This window comes from Xiphophorus maculatus, chromosome 24, assembly GCF_002775205.1.
Source record: "Xiphophorus maculatus strain JP 163 A chromosome 24, X_maculatus-5.0-male, whole genome shotgun sequence".
Taxonomy (NCBI): domain Eukaryota; kingdom Metazoa; phylum Chordata; class Actinopteri; order Cyprinodontiformes; family Poeciliidae; genus Xiphophorus; species Xiphophorus maculatus.
This window is the reverse complement of record NC_036466.1, coordinates 14,332,349-14,346,400: the sequence shown is the minus strand read 5'-3', so window position 1 is coordinate 14,346,400 and position 14,052 is coordinate 14,332,349. Positions and strand designations below refer to the sequence as shown.

Here is a 14,052-nt window from a genome sequence, read left to right as displayed (position 1 = left end):
TTTTTGTAAATTTCTTGGCAAAAATTCATCACAATTATTGATAAAAAGCACATAAATCTCCATCTGCTTGTTGTTTTACTGCTTATAAAATCATAACCAACCATCCGGCTCTGAATTATTCCACCCATCAACTGAAACATATCAGAAAGTTCTGGAAACCTTTTCTGAGACCTTGCAGATAAACGACAGTGTCGTCTGCGTACAGAGAAACGTCCCTGGTTCAGAGCTGCAGGAAAACCTGGCTGCTGCAGAAACGCTGAGCAGTTCCTGGAACAGTGACCACAGGTGTTACAGGTTGGAGCCGTTTGAGAGGAGGAAGGTGTGACACGGACTGGCAGGAGGTCGGGGGTCGGGGAGCACGAGGCTGTTGTACAGAAACCCCCTGTCAACACGTCTAACCTCTGGCACTTTTCTAGTGGAGGAGGAAGGCGCTGTGAACAGAAAGCCACTAATTATTCACAAGGTGAAGGAAACACCGCGGCTTTCAAATCTCTTCTGAAACCCTTGTGACATACATTTGAGGTCAGCGTTTGTGTCTCCAGAACCAGATGCAGCTCGGCGGTTGTGCACGGATGTCTGACTGTGGTTCTGCTCTGCAGGTTGGCTGGTTCTGTGCATGAACCATCGCCATGCAACAGGGACACGTCACGCCGGTTCAGACAGGACTAGAACAGAACCGCTCTGCTCATCATGGGCAGATGATGCATGTAAACATCCAAACTATCACTTCTTTATTTTGGTTCTGCTGCATCAGAGTGACTCAGTCTGGAAGGACAGATAAAGATCTCAGCTTGGTGCCTTCGTGTTAGGAGGAAGTTCTGCAGCTCCGGTTCTGATGTGGTCTTCTTTGGGTTCAGGCTAACCTGCCAGACACCAACAGACTCATGTTGTACAGTCAATGTTGCAATGCACAGAAACCAAAACGCAGCTCAGCATGTAAAACATGGAGGTTGATGTGCAGCAGACATTAAACCACAAAGACCCAAAACTCAACTAAACCCCTCAGATATTTTAATCTTTTATTGTCTAAACGTAAATGAAACTCAACGACCTTTGACCTCATATAATAAGCTCTGAGACAAAAATAAAATAATAATAATAAATGAAGGAAAACGTCTATGAGAGGCGAGTAGTGACTTCCTTAAGCTGCCGTTTGCAGCAGTGAGCTAACGTTGGTTTGTGTTTCATGCATGAAGGTTCTGGTTCTGTTGGGTCCAGTGAGCGGTACTGGAGCCAGGCAGAAGGTTCTGTACCATCCCCCACTGACTGCGCTCAGATCTTCATCTACTGAACTTTTCACCAAGATTAATAACCTCAGTCATAACAGGATGTATAGTGTCAGGTTTTCTGAAGCTATAGCTAATAATAAACCATAAAGTTTATCATTAGCTTTACGTTTAGCTAAAGCTAAAGCTAAACATAAAGCTAATAATAAACCATAAAGTTTATCATTAGCTTTATGTTTAGCTAAAGCTAAAGCTAAACATAAAGCTAATAATAAACCATAAAGTTAATCATTAGCTAATAATAAACCATAAAGTTTATCATTAGCTAATAATAAACCATAAAGTTAATCATTAGCTTTATGTTTAGCTAAAGCTAAACAACAACAACAACATCTACTAAACTCACAACTCGTCACGTTTTAGTTTGAGTCTCACTTCCTTTGATTATTCTCACGTTTTATTAAATATTTCCTTAAACATTAATGATTATTTCCTGTCAGCCTCTTTGGTTTATTGATTTTCTCTGTTTATTAAACAACAATAAAGTTATTAATTCATTGTTGACTTTCTCTAAGCTCTGCCCCGTTTCTCACCCACAAGTATTTTCTCATAAGTGTGTTGTAACTTTAAATCCACTACAATGGTTATCACGATGCTGTTCCTGTTCGGTCTGGTTGTCATGACACCGTGTGTCCTCCAGGTGGGGCTTCTAGCCAATCAGCAAGCAGCTTTTGGCCCGTCGCTGCGGACAGAAAACCAACGCTGATGATATTTAGACATCCTGTTTTTATTATCACTGCCGTCCAAAAACAAATCACAGGAAACAGGAACTAAAACTATAACAGAAACTAATAAATACTCTCACATACACAATATCAGCGGCTCAGACTCCTTCGGCCAGCGGTCATTTCCCAGAGTTCATAGCGTCCAGAAGCAGGAAGCTGGACTCCCTTCAGACCGGTTCACCTGTCCAGGTGTGACTCAGTATTGACGCATCTTGGGGTTGGGATGTTGAGCTTTGTAGTAGATGCACTCTGATGAAACCCGAACCGGAACCGGAGTGGGAGGCAGCTGGATCTCCTCGTACTGAAACGAGACACCAGAGCAGTGAGAACAGAGCTGCTGGTTCTGAAGGAGCAGGGGTCACTACCCTCATGGCTCAGCTTCATTCTCTGTCCTGCTGTCAGTAAAGTCATGTTAGCAGGTTAATCGTTTTTCTTTCCTCTGCAGGGAACCTGCAGTCAGATGTCCATCTCAGCACTGGACACTGGGCGTTGACTGATCCACTAACGGTGCTGCTGTAGAGGGATAGAGCTCTTGGATTCTTTAACAAATGCTCATTTTTAGGATAATTTCCTTCTGTCAGCCAACAGACTGACTGCTATTAAATCTGGCAGTAGTTGAAAGGAGTTGTTTGTGTGCAGTAATTTCTCCTTTGTCTAAGTTGAGGTGTTTTTCTGAAGTGACCAACTTCACCTTCAGCCTGGAACAGTTTCTGGTTTTAGCACCTTGAACTGTGAAAGCATCCCTCAGACTTGTTTCTTACCTGTGGGTTCTGAATGTCCTGGTTCTCTATGATGTATGTTGCAGAGTCCTTTGCGCTGCAGCAGCAGCAGTTTCTCATCTTCAGACACACACAAGTAAGAACTGCAGACAGCAGAACATCAGATCAGTAAATTCATCAGCACATTCCAACATGTCCGACATCCTAGGTTAGGAAATGCAAACGGTATGCGATGAGCCGAATACTGAGCTCCAAACATTTACATTTACTTATCAAACATGAATTATGTATGTAATTTGATGCTTTATTTTTCTGAACTCTTTCAATATGTTACCACCTCTAACACTTCATAACCTCTAATGTCATTTTTATTACTGCTAGACGATGTGAATAGTTCATTCTATAGGCAGATTCATAGCTTGCCTCTATATTTTAGTATAAGAATGTTACACAATTCAATGTGCTGTGTAGTTTATCTCAACATACTGTTTCTGTTTAAATAAACGAACCAACCACAAACGTGCAAAAGTAGAAACACCAAAACTCACCGAGAGCAAGGAAGACGTTCAGAGAGAACGAAACCGGAGCAGCTACCTCATTCTGCCAATCAGTCGGGCTGGTAGTCGTTGTAGCCGGAGCTTCTGCTAAAAAAGAAATTAGTTACATTTTTATTATCACTAATCTTTATTTCACTGGAAAATCCCACTGAGATTAAAAATGTCTTTTGTAAGAGACTGGCAGCGACACAGAGGTTACAGAACATTCGCAGCACAAATAGAGAATAAAATATCTTCCACACAGGAGAAACATGAAGTCCTGATGCACCAACGCAGAGCATCAGAGCATAAGTGTGGAAAAATAAGTGGATGGTCAGTTAGACTTTGGCCAGTTTAGAAGAGACTGGGATAAACTGAAATCCCACCAGGTCTCAGATCTTTCTGGAGTTTCAGTGCAGCAGTGATCTGATGGAGAACCAAGCATCTGTACTGGCACAAACTAATATTTAGTAGAACAAAATAACAAGTAATATGTTTCAATTTTAGATTAAAATGTGCTCAACTATATATATTTTTTATTAAGTTACACTGTAAGTTCACTCTGCCTCTCAGCAAATGATTGGTGGACAGTAAACTTTAAGATGAATGAATGGATAGAAGATCATGACCAGCATGTCGTCTGCAGACGACATGCTGGTCATGCATATCTGCACATTAATGCATATCTCAGCACAGAAACACGGAGCCAACAGATCTTTATTCTGTGCTAAAGATGTGTTTTTATAATGCTGTTTCTCTTTCATAATCTGTTTTCTGCTACCAGTCTTTGAAAACAGACATTTTATCTGAGACCATATAAAAATAATGACAGTACGTCAGCCAAGCCTTTGACAGAAGTATACATGCCAAGAGGACCATTAGTTCCTCTAGTGGCAACTGCTGAACAAAGACATAAATATGCCTGAAGACGGAGGACAAGGAGTGAAAATATAAGGAGAAAAAAAATGTGGTGTAAAAAAGATGCAAACAAAATGAAGGAAAATCTGCAGGCAGATGCTGTGAAATGTGCTGTAGCTTCACTTCTGCTGAAACACGAGGAATAAGAATACTGAAGAAAGTTATCTTTACACAATTAAAACATTTTTATTTCCTTCCTGGTTTTAAAACATTTCTACACTTGTAATGATGCATTTTACTTACCAACGATGGGAATTAAATTAACTTTGGGTTTCTACACCTTAAAGTTGCCTTTGACAAAGTGGATCATACTGTTTTAATTTTTAATGTGATATTAAAGATGCTTTTCTGTCTGTAAAATTACACAGTAAAAACTCAACAGCAATATTTCTGGCTGATTTATCCTTGAAACGCTACCAAATCTGGGTGTTGTAGATAAAAACCAACCTTGTGAAGCATTCAGATGGCTCTTTTTTGTGTGCAGCCTGAAGACGTCTCCATAAACTATGATCCTGTTGTTCTTCCTGCCACAGTAGTACAGCCTGATGTCCTCTAGAGAGACGTTTTTAATCAGCAGCTGGTTCCCAGACATCACATACTTGGATTCACAGTCAGGAGAGAAATAGTTGGATTCTGTTTGGGAAAATGTTCGTCCAATACCGACTCTGAAGTTGAAGTGGACCTCCAGGTACCAGTAGATGTCATCAACATCAATAGAGCAGGTCAAATTCACATCCTGACCCAGTACTGCTTTGACCTCTGTTATATTCAGGGCCTCTGATCCAACCAGAACCAGCAGCAGAAACATCCACAGCGGATCCATCAGCAGCTTTCATCCAGTGGAGCGGTACCAAGTCGGCGCTGCTGTGAGGCGGCGCAGACACCGCTCTCCACTTCCTATTTGTCTGGGTGACTGTGCCGAGAACGTGGAGCAGTGAACCATAACTACTGACTGAAGGCGGAAGTGAAACTTGTTCACCTCTAGGCTGCGCTTAGCTGCAGGAACCTCAGATGTGGTTGGGATATGCACAATAAATATTTGTCCAGCAGCTGAAGCTCTGCAAAACAGGTCATGATCAGAACCAGGATCCCAAACAGTCTAGACTTTGACTAGGCTGCTAGTCAAAGTCTAGACCTCAGCCTGTAGATAATGCTCTGCTGGGTCCTTCAGAGAGCTAAACATGAACCTGAAAAAGGAATGGTTCTGGAATCATGAAGTGGCATCAGTTTTCTGAACAGCTTTTATCAAGAAGGCTGGGGAAACAGAGGGAGAGTTAAAGACCACCGGCCACCAGAGGGCTTCAGCTTTAAAAGCATCGAGGTTCACAGTAAAGCCAAGTTTCTAAAGAAATGCACCCATGTCTTTTTCAACCAGCCCACTTTATTTGATCACTTCAATGTGTTACAGTGTCAATAAGCTCACCCTAAAGCCCTTAATTGAGAGGAAGGACAACATTTACAGCCTTTCTGATACTATCAATCAATCAATCAATCAATCAATCAATCAATCAAATTTTATTTGTATAGCACATTTCAGCATCAAGGCATTTCAAAGAGCTTTACATCATTACAATCACAGAAACACAAAGCAACATAGAATCAATAATCAAAACACGACATTAAGTCAAGTTACATCCATAAATTTGTAATTGATTACATTTCATATACAATCCTAACCAGGTGGTTTTTAGTTGAGATTTAAAGGAAGTCAGTGTTTCAGCTGTTTTACAGTTTTCTGGAAGTTTGTTCCAAATTTGTGGCGCATAGATGCTGAAAGCTGCTTCTCTTCTTCTGGTTCTGGTTCTGGGGATGCAGAGCAGAACCAGAACCTGACAGGTCTGGAAGGTTGATACAATAAAAGCAGATCTTTAATGTATTGTGGTGCTAAGCCATTCAGTGATTTATAAACTAACAACAGGATTTTAAAGTCTATTCTTTGAGCTACAGGGAGCCAGTGGAGGGACTTTAAAACTGCTGTTATGTGCTCTATCTTCCTGGTTTTAGTCAGATATATACTACAGTGTGTCTGGACTGAACGGTCACCAGTAAAATCAGAATGCAATAATTTAACAGCTAGTCCTACATGAGATTATCTCAGCAGAATTAAGAAGATAATAGAGATTTAGTTTATTTACAGACAGGCTGATCCTGTTTACGTCATTACCGGAGGTTTGCTGCCACCATGTGGATGCACAAAGACACTGCAGTCAGACTGTTCATTGTTGATAAAACTTTATTTCAAAAGAATATTCAGCCAATAATATCTGTGGCATAAATCTTTGATGTAAAACAAGCAATGGATGTTCAGAACAGGTGGAAAGGATATAAATAACATTTATTTTAAAGAACTGAAAGCAAAAAACTTACAAGATTAATCAGCAACAAGTTCCAATACATCAAATAATTCAACATCTGAATAAAGTAAAAGCATCTCCACAGGTTCTTTAGATGGACTAAAGAACCTGTGGATATTGCTACCTTTTTAAAGGTAGCAATATTTATCAGGAAACACACTTAATTCTCAATAGGAACCAATAAATAAAAATAAATTTCATTCCATTTAAAAGATGATCACTGAGAAACTAAGACAAGTCATCATAAACTCACTGCAAACGGCAAACCTGAAATGTTTGGGACCAAAAGCTAAACTAAAAACCTTCATCCAGTGCCCGTCTTCTGAAGATTGTGGGTAATGCGGTGCATGCAGAACCATTACTCTCTGCACCACTGCACAGCAAATGAACCAAAGCTGCTCTGCTCTGGCTTAGCAAATCCAAAGCCTATAAGGCACATCTAGTGCTGCTAATAAATATTCAGTCAGTGGTAAGGCTGGTATAGTAACAATATACTAACAGATAAGATAAAAGATAAGAAATGAAACTTAACTCTGAGGTCTATAATGAACAGTACAGTGACAGTGTGTAGCTTAGCATATATGAAGCTGCACTTAGCAGTTAACATGAGTCAGAGCAACATATATAAACTCAGGAACAGAAACAAAACAGATCAGATTCCTCATGTTGCTGCTCATAATCATATTTAGTCTTGAAGAAATGTGGTGATTTTTCTTGGTTTCATTTTTATTCCTTCTTTGAAAACTTCATTTGTATCAGATTAAGAGTTCTGCTGAGTCTAATGACACTGTAATATAAAGTTGACACTTTTAATGGATGAATGACACATTATGACAGCCAGACTATTCAGACTCCTTCATGTCCATAACAGGTGTTATGTTTATGACAGTCGGTGTTATGCTTCAAATAAAGTTTATCCAAATATTTTTCTAAGAACCAACCCTCTGCTGTGAATGCTAGCACCCTCACTAACACTGGGCTCTTATCTTTCTCCTCACATGGTGATTATTTTAACTGACGATTCTAACTTGCTGAGTTAAGGATCTGATTTTTAGCCATGCTTTTGAAATCCAGTGTGCTTCATTCTCCCATGTCTTTTACTCTCATGAAGCATTTTTCTACTGGACAGGATTATTGCCAGTGGAATAAAAAATCTGATTTTAAAGTCAAAATTCTTGTTCTGTGTCATTCTGTCAAAATCCCAATAAATAAATAAATATTCTTAATTATATATCAATTATGTTGTTAGTATATGAAAATGATCACATAACTTCTTTGTTGTTATTGATTTTGTAAACCCAAATTTACTAAATGTGGATTTACATTTAGCAACAAACCTGGATAAATTCAAATTTACTTGCTATATTTGCATTTTAAGACTAAATTTGCCAGGCCATTTTTGCCTCATAATGCATAAACAATTTGAACAATTCTGATTCTGAGTTTTAAGTCAGAATAATTTTTTAAACACAGTGGTCATGTGACCTAGGACAGGCTAAACTAAGTTTAGTTCTTTTGAGAGCTTTAAGGTACTAGAATTGAAATATAATAACTACATTGTTACAAAACAAACAGAGCAATTTAAACCAAAAAGCTTGGTGAATAAACCTTGAGATAGAAGTCTTCTTATAAGTTCAAGCTGGAGCAGCATCAGAACAGCAGGCTGATCAGAAGCACAACAAACATACCAAGAAGGTTGGCTTGCACTGCATCTGCATCTGATTCATGAGACGCCTGGGTCTTCTTCTCTTCAGCTGCAGGACAAACAGCAGGTGGACACATTTACATGACTGAAAATATTTAATTTGAAGCAAAACATTCAGTGAAACCTGGCTGGACTAAGAAGCTGCAGAGGCCTTTCTCTTCAACAGGCAGATTATTCTGGTACTATCAGCTACCACCAGGGGGCACACTGTTATCTGCCTGTATGACCCATTCTGATGCTCTTCGTCTGCACATTTCCTCTGCTTGTTACCTCCTGTTCCCGTTTTTGATTTAGTTAGTGGAGGACTTTACCCTGCCCACAAACAAACTACATCAGTTTTCCATCCTCCACTCATTTAAACCAACTCCACAGTTCAATGTTCTTCCTGAGAATCAGTAAACAGTAGTAAAATACTTCAGGTACTTTTACCAAATGTTGATTCATAAACAGTGTCAGATTTTTATATGTGATTATTGCTGAGTTTCTCCATATTCTACCCTGATCTGGTTAGTCAATATCACTGAATCCTGAAGGGTCTGTGCAGTTTAACAACTATATTTGAGCATGTGGCATAAAATCAGAACAAATCTGCTGACTTCAATAAAAATGAACCAACCTGTAACCTTCAGTTGGACCGACACCACAAAGTGTTGCTTTGGGATGTTGCACTCGTAGAAGTCAGCATCATCCAGTCTCAGTTTGCTTATCTTGATGGAGAAGTTACCATTCTTGTATTCCCCAGGGAAGCTGGTCACTCGACCCTCGAACTTCGGAATGAAGAGGGTCTCTTTGTTGTTCTGAATCATGATCACATTCTTGTCTTTCCCATCCTTCCATATCACCTGTATATTCTCCTCCAGTTCTCTTGTGACACAGGGCAAGATGATGTCTTCACCAACAACACCATTTAGGTCCAAACCCTGACAGATCCCTGAAAAACAAGAGACATTATTTCCAGGGGGTGAAAATCAAACAGACGACGGGTGAGAAGATATTTGGTCCACTGAACAAAACGATGTGATTAAAAGCTATGGCCTGGACTGGAGCTATTGGTGGACCTTATAGTTAACAACGTATTGGCATGCAAAGGAATGCCTGGTGAACTCAAGAAAAACAAAGTAGTGTGTGATGTGAACTTTTTCAAGATCAATTTGCTGAATTGTCAGCTGTTTGATCAGCTGTGCAGGAATGGTGGAGGGCGGAGCAGACACACCTACTGTTTCACACAGAGGCATCCTGGTTTTCCAAAGGACGAATTCTGACTAGAGGACATAAACTGAAAACTCAACAAGTCCCCATTGGATCTGTTTACAGGTCAATGTGTGGGGTTTGTAATCAAAAGAAAAACTGAGTGGCTGGTGTTACGGTGAGACCTGTCTATTGTCCTGCTTTTCATCAAATTTATACCAACAGCTCATAGAACAAGTGTGATTATGTAGGAAAGGTTATTTAACTCCTAACTCTTTATTTCTCCATGTTAGCAGCGGGATGCATTTTTGACAAAAAAAGGACCAACAGTAAAGTGTTTGTAAGAAGGAACAGAGCAGACTGGACTTCTGGGGAAAACTCATGTGTCTCCCTGAAGTGAGAGCCATTACTGATAACTCACTTATGGAATCAGAAAGATTTTGTACATAATATTACATATTAATTTTATTTACATGCAATAAAATTGATATGTGATTGAAGTGAAGTATGGTTTACAGGATTTTCTTATTTTTTGTTTATTTTTTTACACAAACAATATATTGATTTATTTTCATATACATCATTTCCAATTGCAAATCCATAATCACAAAGTCTTCAACCTTTATAGCCATTTGACTAATTGGAGACATGATTTTTATTTTTATTTTTACCCATTAAACCATCTCTGTTATGCAGCTAAAAGTTAGCTTTGTATAAAGTGGAGCCAATAACAAAGATCAAGTTAAGAACAAACATAGAGCATATACAAGAAATAGGAAAAAAGGCCCAATGCTACATTTGAATAATAAGAAGACTAATGGATTTAAAATGTACTTTTTAAAATAAACTGTGAATGTTGTGACTTTAGAGACCAAAAATATAACAAGAAATTCATCAGGAGCTTTGACATCAGTCACAAAAACATAAACTTTTTACTAATATGTTAATAGCTTAAATTAAGATCTGAAATGTGTCTTGCATTTGTGACATTTTGTTTTACTTTCCTCACAGTTAGTTTGTGACGATTATTTATTATTTCTCTTGTCTGCTCAGTTTACCATACCAAACTTTTTTATTACTAATGTTTGCCTGTCTTGCCATTTTCCTTGAATTTTCTACAAAAATGGAAAAAAACAAAACATTGCCATAAATCCGCCTTTTAACTTAAGATGTCACATGCAGCAATGAATTGTGGGTAATACACGTCGCCAATGTCTGCCTGGATGCAGACTCAGCGTAAGGGCGGAAATAGGACCCAAAATGGGCGGGGCTAAAGCAGGCAGTAGAGACTACGCACTCAAACCCTTCAACATGAACAGCATTTGAAGAACACAAGTGAGTTGGACGGAGACATGGCTGCTGCTACCAAACCCAACAGGAACAGGAAGTGAGTTCCTGCTTACCAGAGTGTAGAAGGATGAAGATGCAAAACCGGATGCTGGAGAGAAACAAAGTTTAGTTATTCATCTGAATCATCATCAGGATTTTATGTTTGAATGTTTATGAATTTTCTTCTTCTTCTACCAGAACATCAAGTGAGTTTTAACTGTGTTAATCATAAAGAGTGGAATACATCTTACTGATTATATTTAATTTTTAATTAACTCATTTGTGGGCTGGACTGAAATCAACATCCTCAGCAAGCATAACGTAGTTGGTACCAATATGCCTACAGTCATCATCGTCTGTGGTGATGACCAGATTATGTAATATGATCATCTGAATTATTGTTTGTATCCTGGGAGCCCAGGAAGGAAAAACTCACAGAATCTGATAAATAGTCCGATGTACAGCATCCTAAAGTTTATGCAAGTGTAAATTTCTACTATTGCTGATTAACTTTTTATGACTAACAAACTAGACATGAGTGACGCTCTAACCAAAGCCCCCCCATCAAGGGCATAGGAACAAGTTTAACATTGGGGGGGACATCAGAAACCTGACAGATCCGTAAATAGCTTGAGTAGAAATGTCAAACAATGGTGTCATCAACACATTACTCTAATCTGACCCCTTGTAATGCGTAATCTAACGCGTTACTATTTGCAATCTAGTAATCAAGTTAAAGCTATGTATTCAAGTCACAGTGTTACTATATTTGTAGTGTTTTTAGTAAACACATATTGTTGCTTTCTAGTTTTTCCTTGGGGAGTTACGTTTCATGTGTAAAACCAGCGACACAAACGGAAACGATGGAGGGAAAAGAGAGATGCACATTTCCTAGCTGATGGATGAATTTTTCATGGAGTAATCAAGTTACTTTTTCAAAGTAACTTTGCCATCCCTGGTAATAAATTAACTACACTATATGTCATATGTGTGTAGGCCTGTCACAAAAACAAATTTTGATGGACGATAAATTATTCCAGAATTTATTGCGATAAAATTGTTGTTTTCAGACCATTTTTAAGTGATATAATGGTAATGGCAAAATAATAATGCAAGAACACAATCTGAAAGATCAGTAAACTTTAAATTGTAATGAACATTTAACACTGCAACTGGAAGACATTTCAAATATCTAAAATAAACAAAACAATAAAATGAAAACTGAAGTGTTTGTAAATAAAATTGTCCTTATAAAAAGGGCTAGTTGAGACCAAAGCACCAAACTGAAAGCTTTTATCATCCAACATACAATCACCAGTCTCAATAAACAGAATTTTTCCATAGGAGTCGTTTACTTCATGAGTTGATAATTATGACTCGGCTACCATTTATGAAGGGCTTTCATACCAAAATATTAACCAGAGACATGGACCTTTACCAAAAACACTGACAGACGTTGTCACCTTGAAACGGGCAAAAACTGTCTGACCGATGAACTACCAGCAATAACTAGGCCAATAATGACGGCAAGGGCGGAAAGCTAGCTAGTTAGCTAACATGCTATTTCCGCTATTAGCCTTTGCTCGACATTCAAGACATTTTTTTGTTCCTTTGAGCAACCAGAACAACAAACCTTTTGATATGTAACTTCATGGCTCTTTGGAGTCTGTAGAAACTGAATAAACGGTTAACGGTTAGCGGTTGCTAACAATCGCTATAACAACGGGAATTCCCTTGAGTCATTTCCCATATGTCGCATAATGGTGACGTATTATTCAGAGGGCCATTGGGAGGCAGCATCCTCAGAAGGAGCTCGCCTCTCTCAGCCTCTCTGGGTGAAGTTGAGGGTGGAGTTCTGTCCCATGTTTTCTTGATGAACAGCTTCAGTTGCTCAACAATCTTTGTTGTCGCGTTTTGGCTTCATAATGCGTCACATTTCCAATGGGAGACAGAACCGGACTGCAGTCCGGGTTAGCCGTTATCTTTATTCCCGTCCTGCGTATGTCGCCTAGCAACCAAACTGAACGGGTCGGTAAAAATTTAGCTGGAGATATTGCAAAATTATTTCTCCTATTTTATTAATACTTTATCATTAATAAAGTTAATCAGTTGATTAAAACACTTTTTTCCCAAAATTATAAAAAAAACCAAACGTCTATTCAAACGACAGGAGCCCGAAACACGCTTTTAACTTTAGTACGGCCAGAATTTAACACTGTGGGCCCGCAGTGCATCCTGGGATACTTTGGGCTGCGAAGGACACACCAGAACCAACCTCCTAACACGAGGAGGAGAAGGACCAATAGGGGCATCGCTGTGACGTCATTTAGGGGCATCGCTGTGACGTCACTCCCCTTCAGAGGCAGCCTTTTTTTTTTTTTTTTATGGATCTTTATTGAGATACAAAATACATAACAGTACAAACACAGAAATGTCTGCCAGGTGTCACCGACACATACGGTACATCACCATGACGTTACATGAACACATTTTTTTTTTTTTTTTTAAACAAATTAATCATAAACAAATGAGGCAATTACAGTAGTGGCATTCTGTATAAGGCACATATAGAAGAGGCATATTTAAAATGGAATACAGAGTAATATTGATAATAGAAAATTAGTATTACAATAAGTAATAGTAAGAAAAAAAAAAAAAGGCAAAGGGGGATTCATGTATTAGGATTAATATACATCAGTGGGCAATTCCATTAATATTTCAGCCAGGGATTCATACGATTCAATACATTTCAAGGATTTCAAATATAACTGGAATTCAGATAAGAAGATGTTAAAAACTGGGGATGATCTCAGCACTCTTTGTTTATGAATAAAGAATTTTGCCAAACAAAATATTAAGTTACAACAGAGTTCTGTAGTTTTGTTTATTAATAACACTCCAAAAGTTACCATATCTCTAGAAATAGATTCAGGAAGTGTGATTTTTAAACTGATCCACCTTTCTAAGCAATTCCAGAATGTTTTGGTTTGGTTGCATTCATAGAAGATATGGTCTATCGTTTCAATATCACGTTCACAAAATGAGCTCTTATTGTCATCGATATTAAAGCCATTTCTTAATAGTTCTTTTGCAGGGTAAATTGCATTTAAAATTTTAAAGTGTGTTTCTTTAGCTTTTGGTTGTATGGGGAGTTTAAAATAAAGAGTTCTTAACGTTTCAATTGATTTATTATCAAACTTGGAAAGAATGTTATTTCTATTAATTTTCCCAGGGAACAGAGTTTCGTTAAGACAGTTTCTAATTGTGTGGTTATTGAATTTTTGGTCAGTCA

At 38.4% G+C, this 14,052-nt stretch overlaps 1 protein-coding gene across 3 annotated transcripts; it reads right to left on the bottom strand.

Moving 5' to 3' along the window:
- Positions 1 to 1,650: 1,650 nt before the first annotated feature.
- Positions 1,651 to 5,094, bottom strand: LOC102220573. Of its 3 annotated transcripts, XR_002752409.1 has the most exons (5): positions 4,632 to 5,094; positions 3,279 to 3,374; positions 2,773 to 2,873; positions 2,096 to 2,312; positions 1,651 to 1,968 (listed from the first exon to the last, which is right to left on the bottom strand). XR_002752409.1 is itself a non-coding variant. In XM_005815962.2 (4 exons), exons 1-4 carry the CDS (start codon positions 5,005 to 5,007, stop codon positions 2,208 to 2,210), a joined length of 678 nt encoding a protein of 225 aa, XP_005816019.1. In that variant the 5' UTR covers positions 5,008 to 5,094; the 3' UTR covers positions 2,013 to 2,207. The 3 variants fall into 3 exon arrangements, 2 of the variants coding, with proteins under 2 accessions (XP_005816019.1, XP_023185626.1); XM_005815962.2 differs by lacking the exon at positions 1,651 to 1,968 and having other exon boundaries at positions 2,013 to 2,312; XM_023329858.1 differs by lacking the exon at positions 1,651 to 1,968 and having other exon boundaries at positions 2,013 to 2,312; positions 3,279 to 3,371.
- Between the last annotated feature and the right edge of the window lie 8,958 nt (positions 5,095 to 14,052).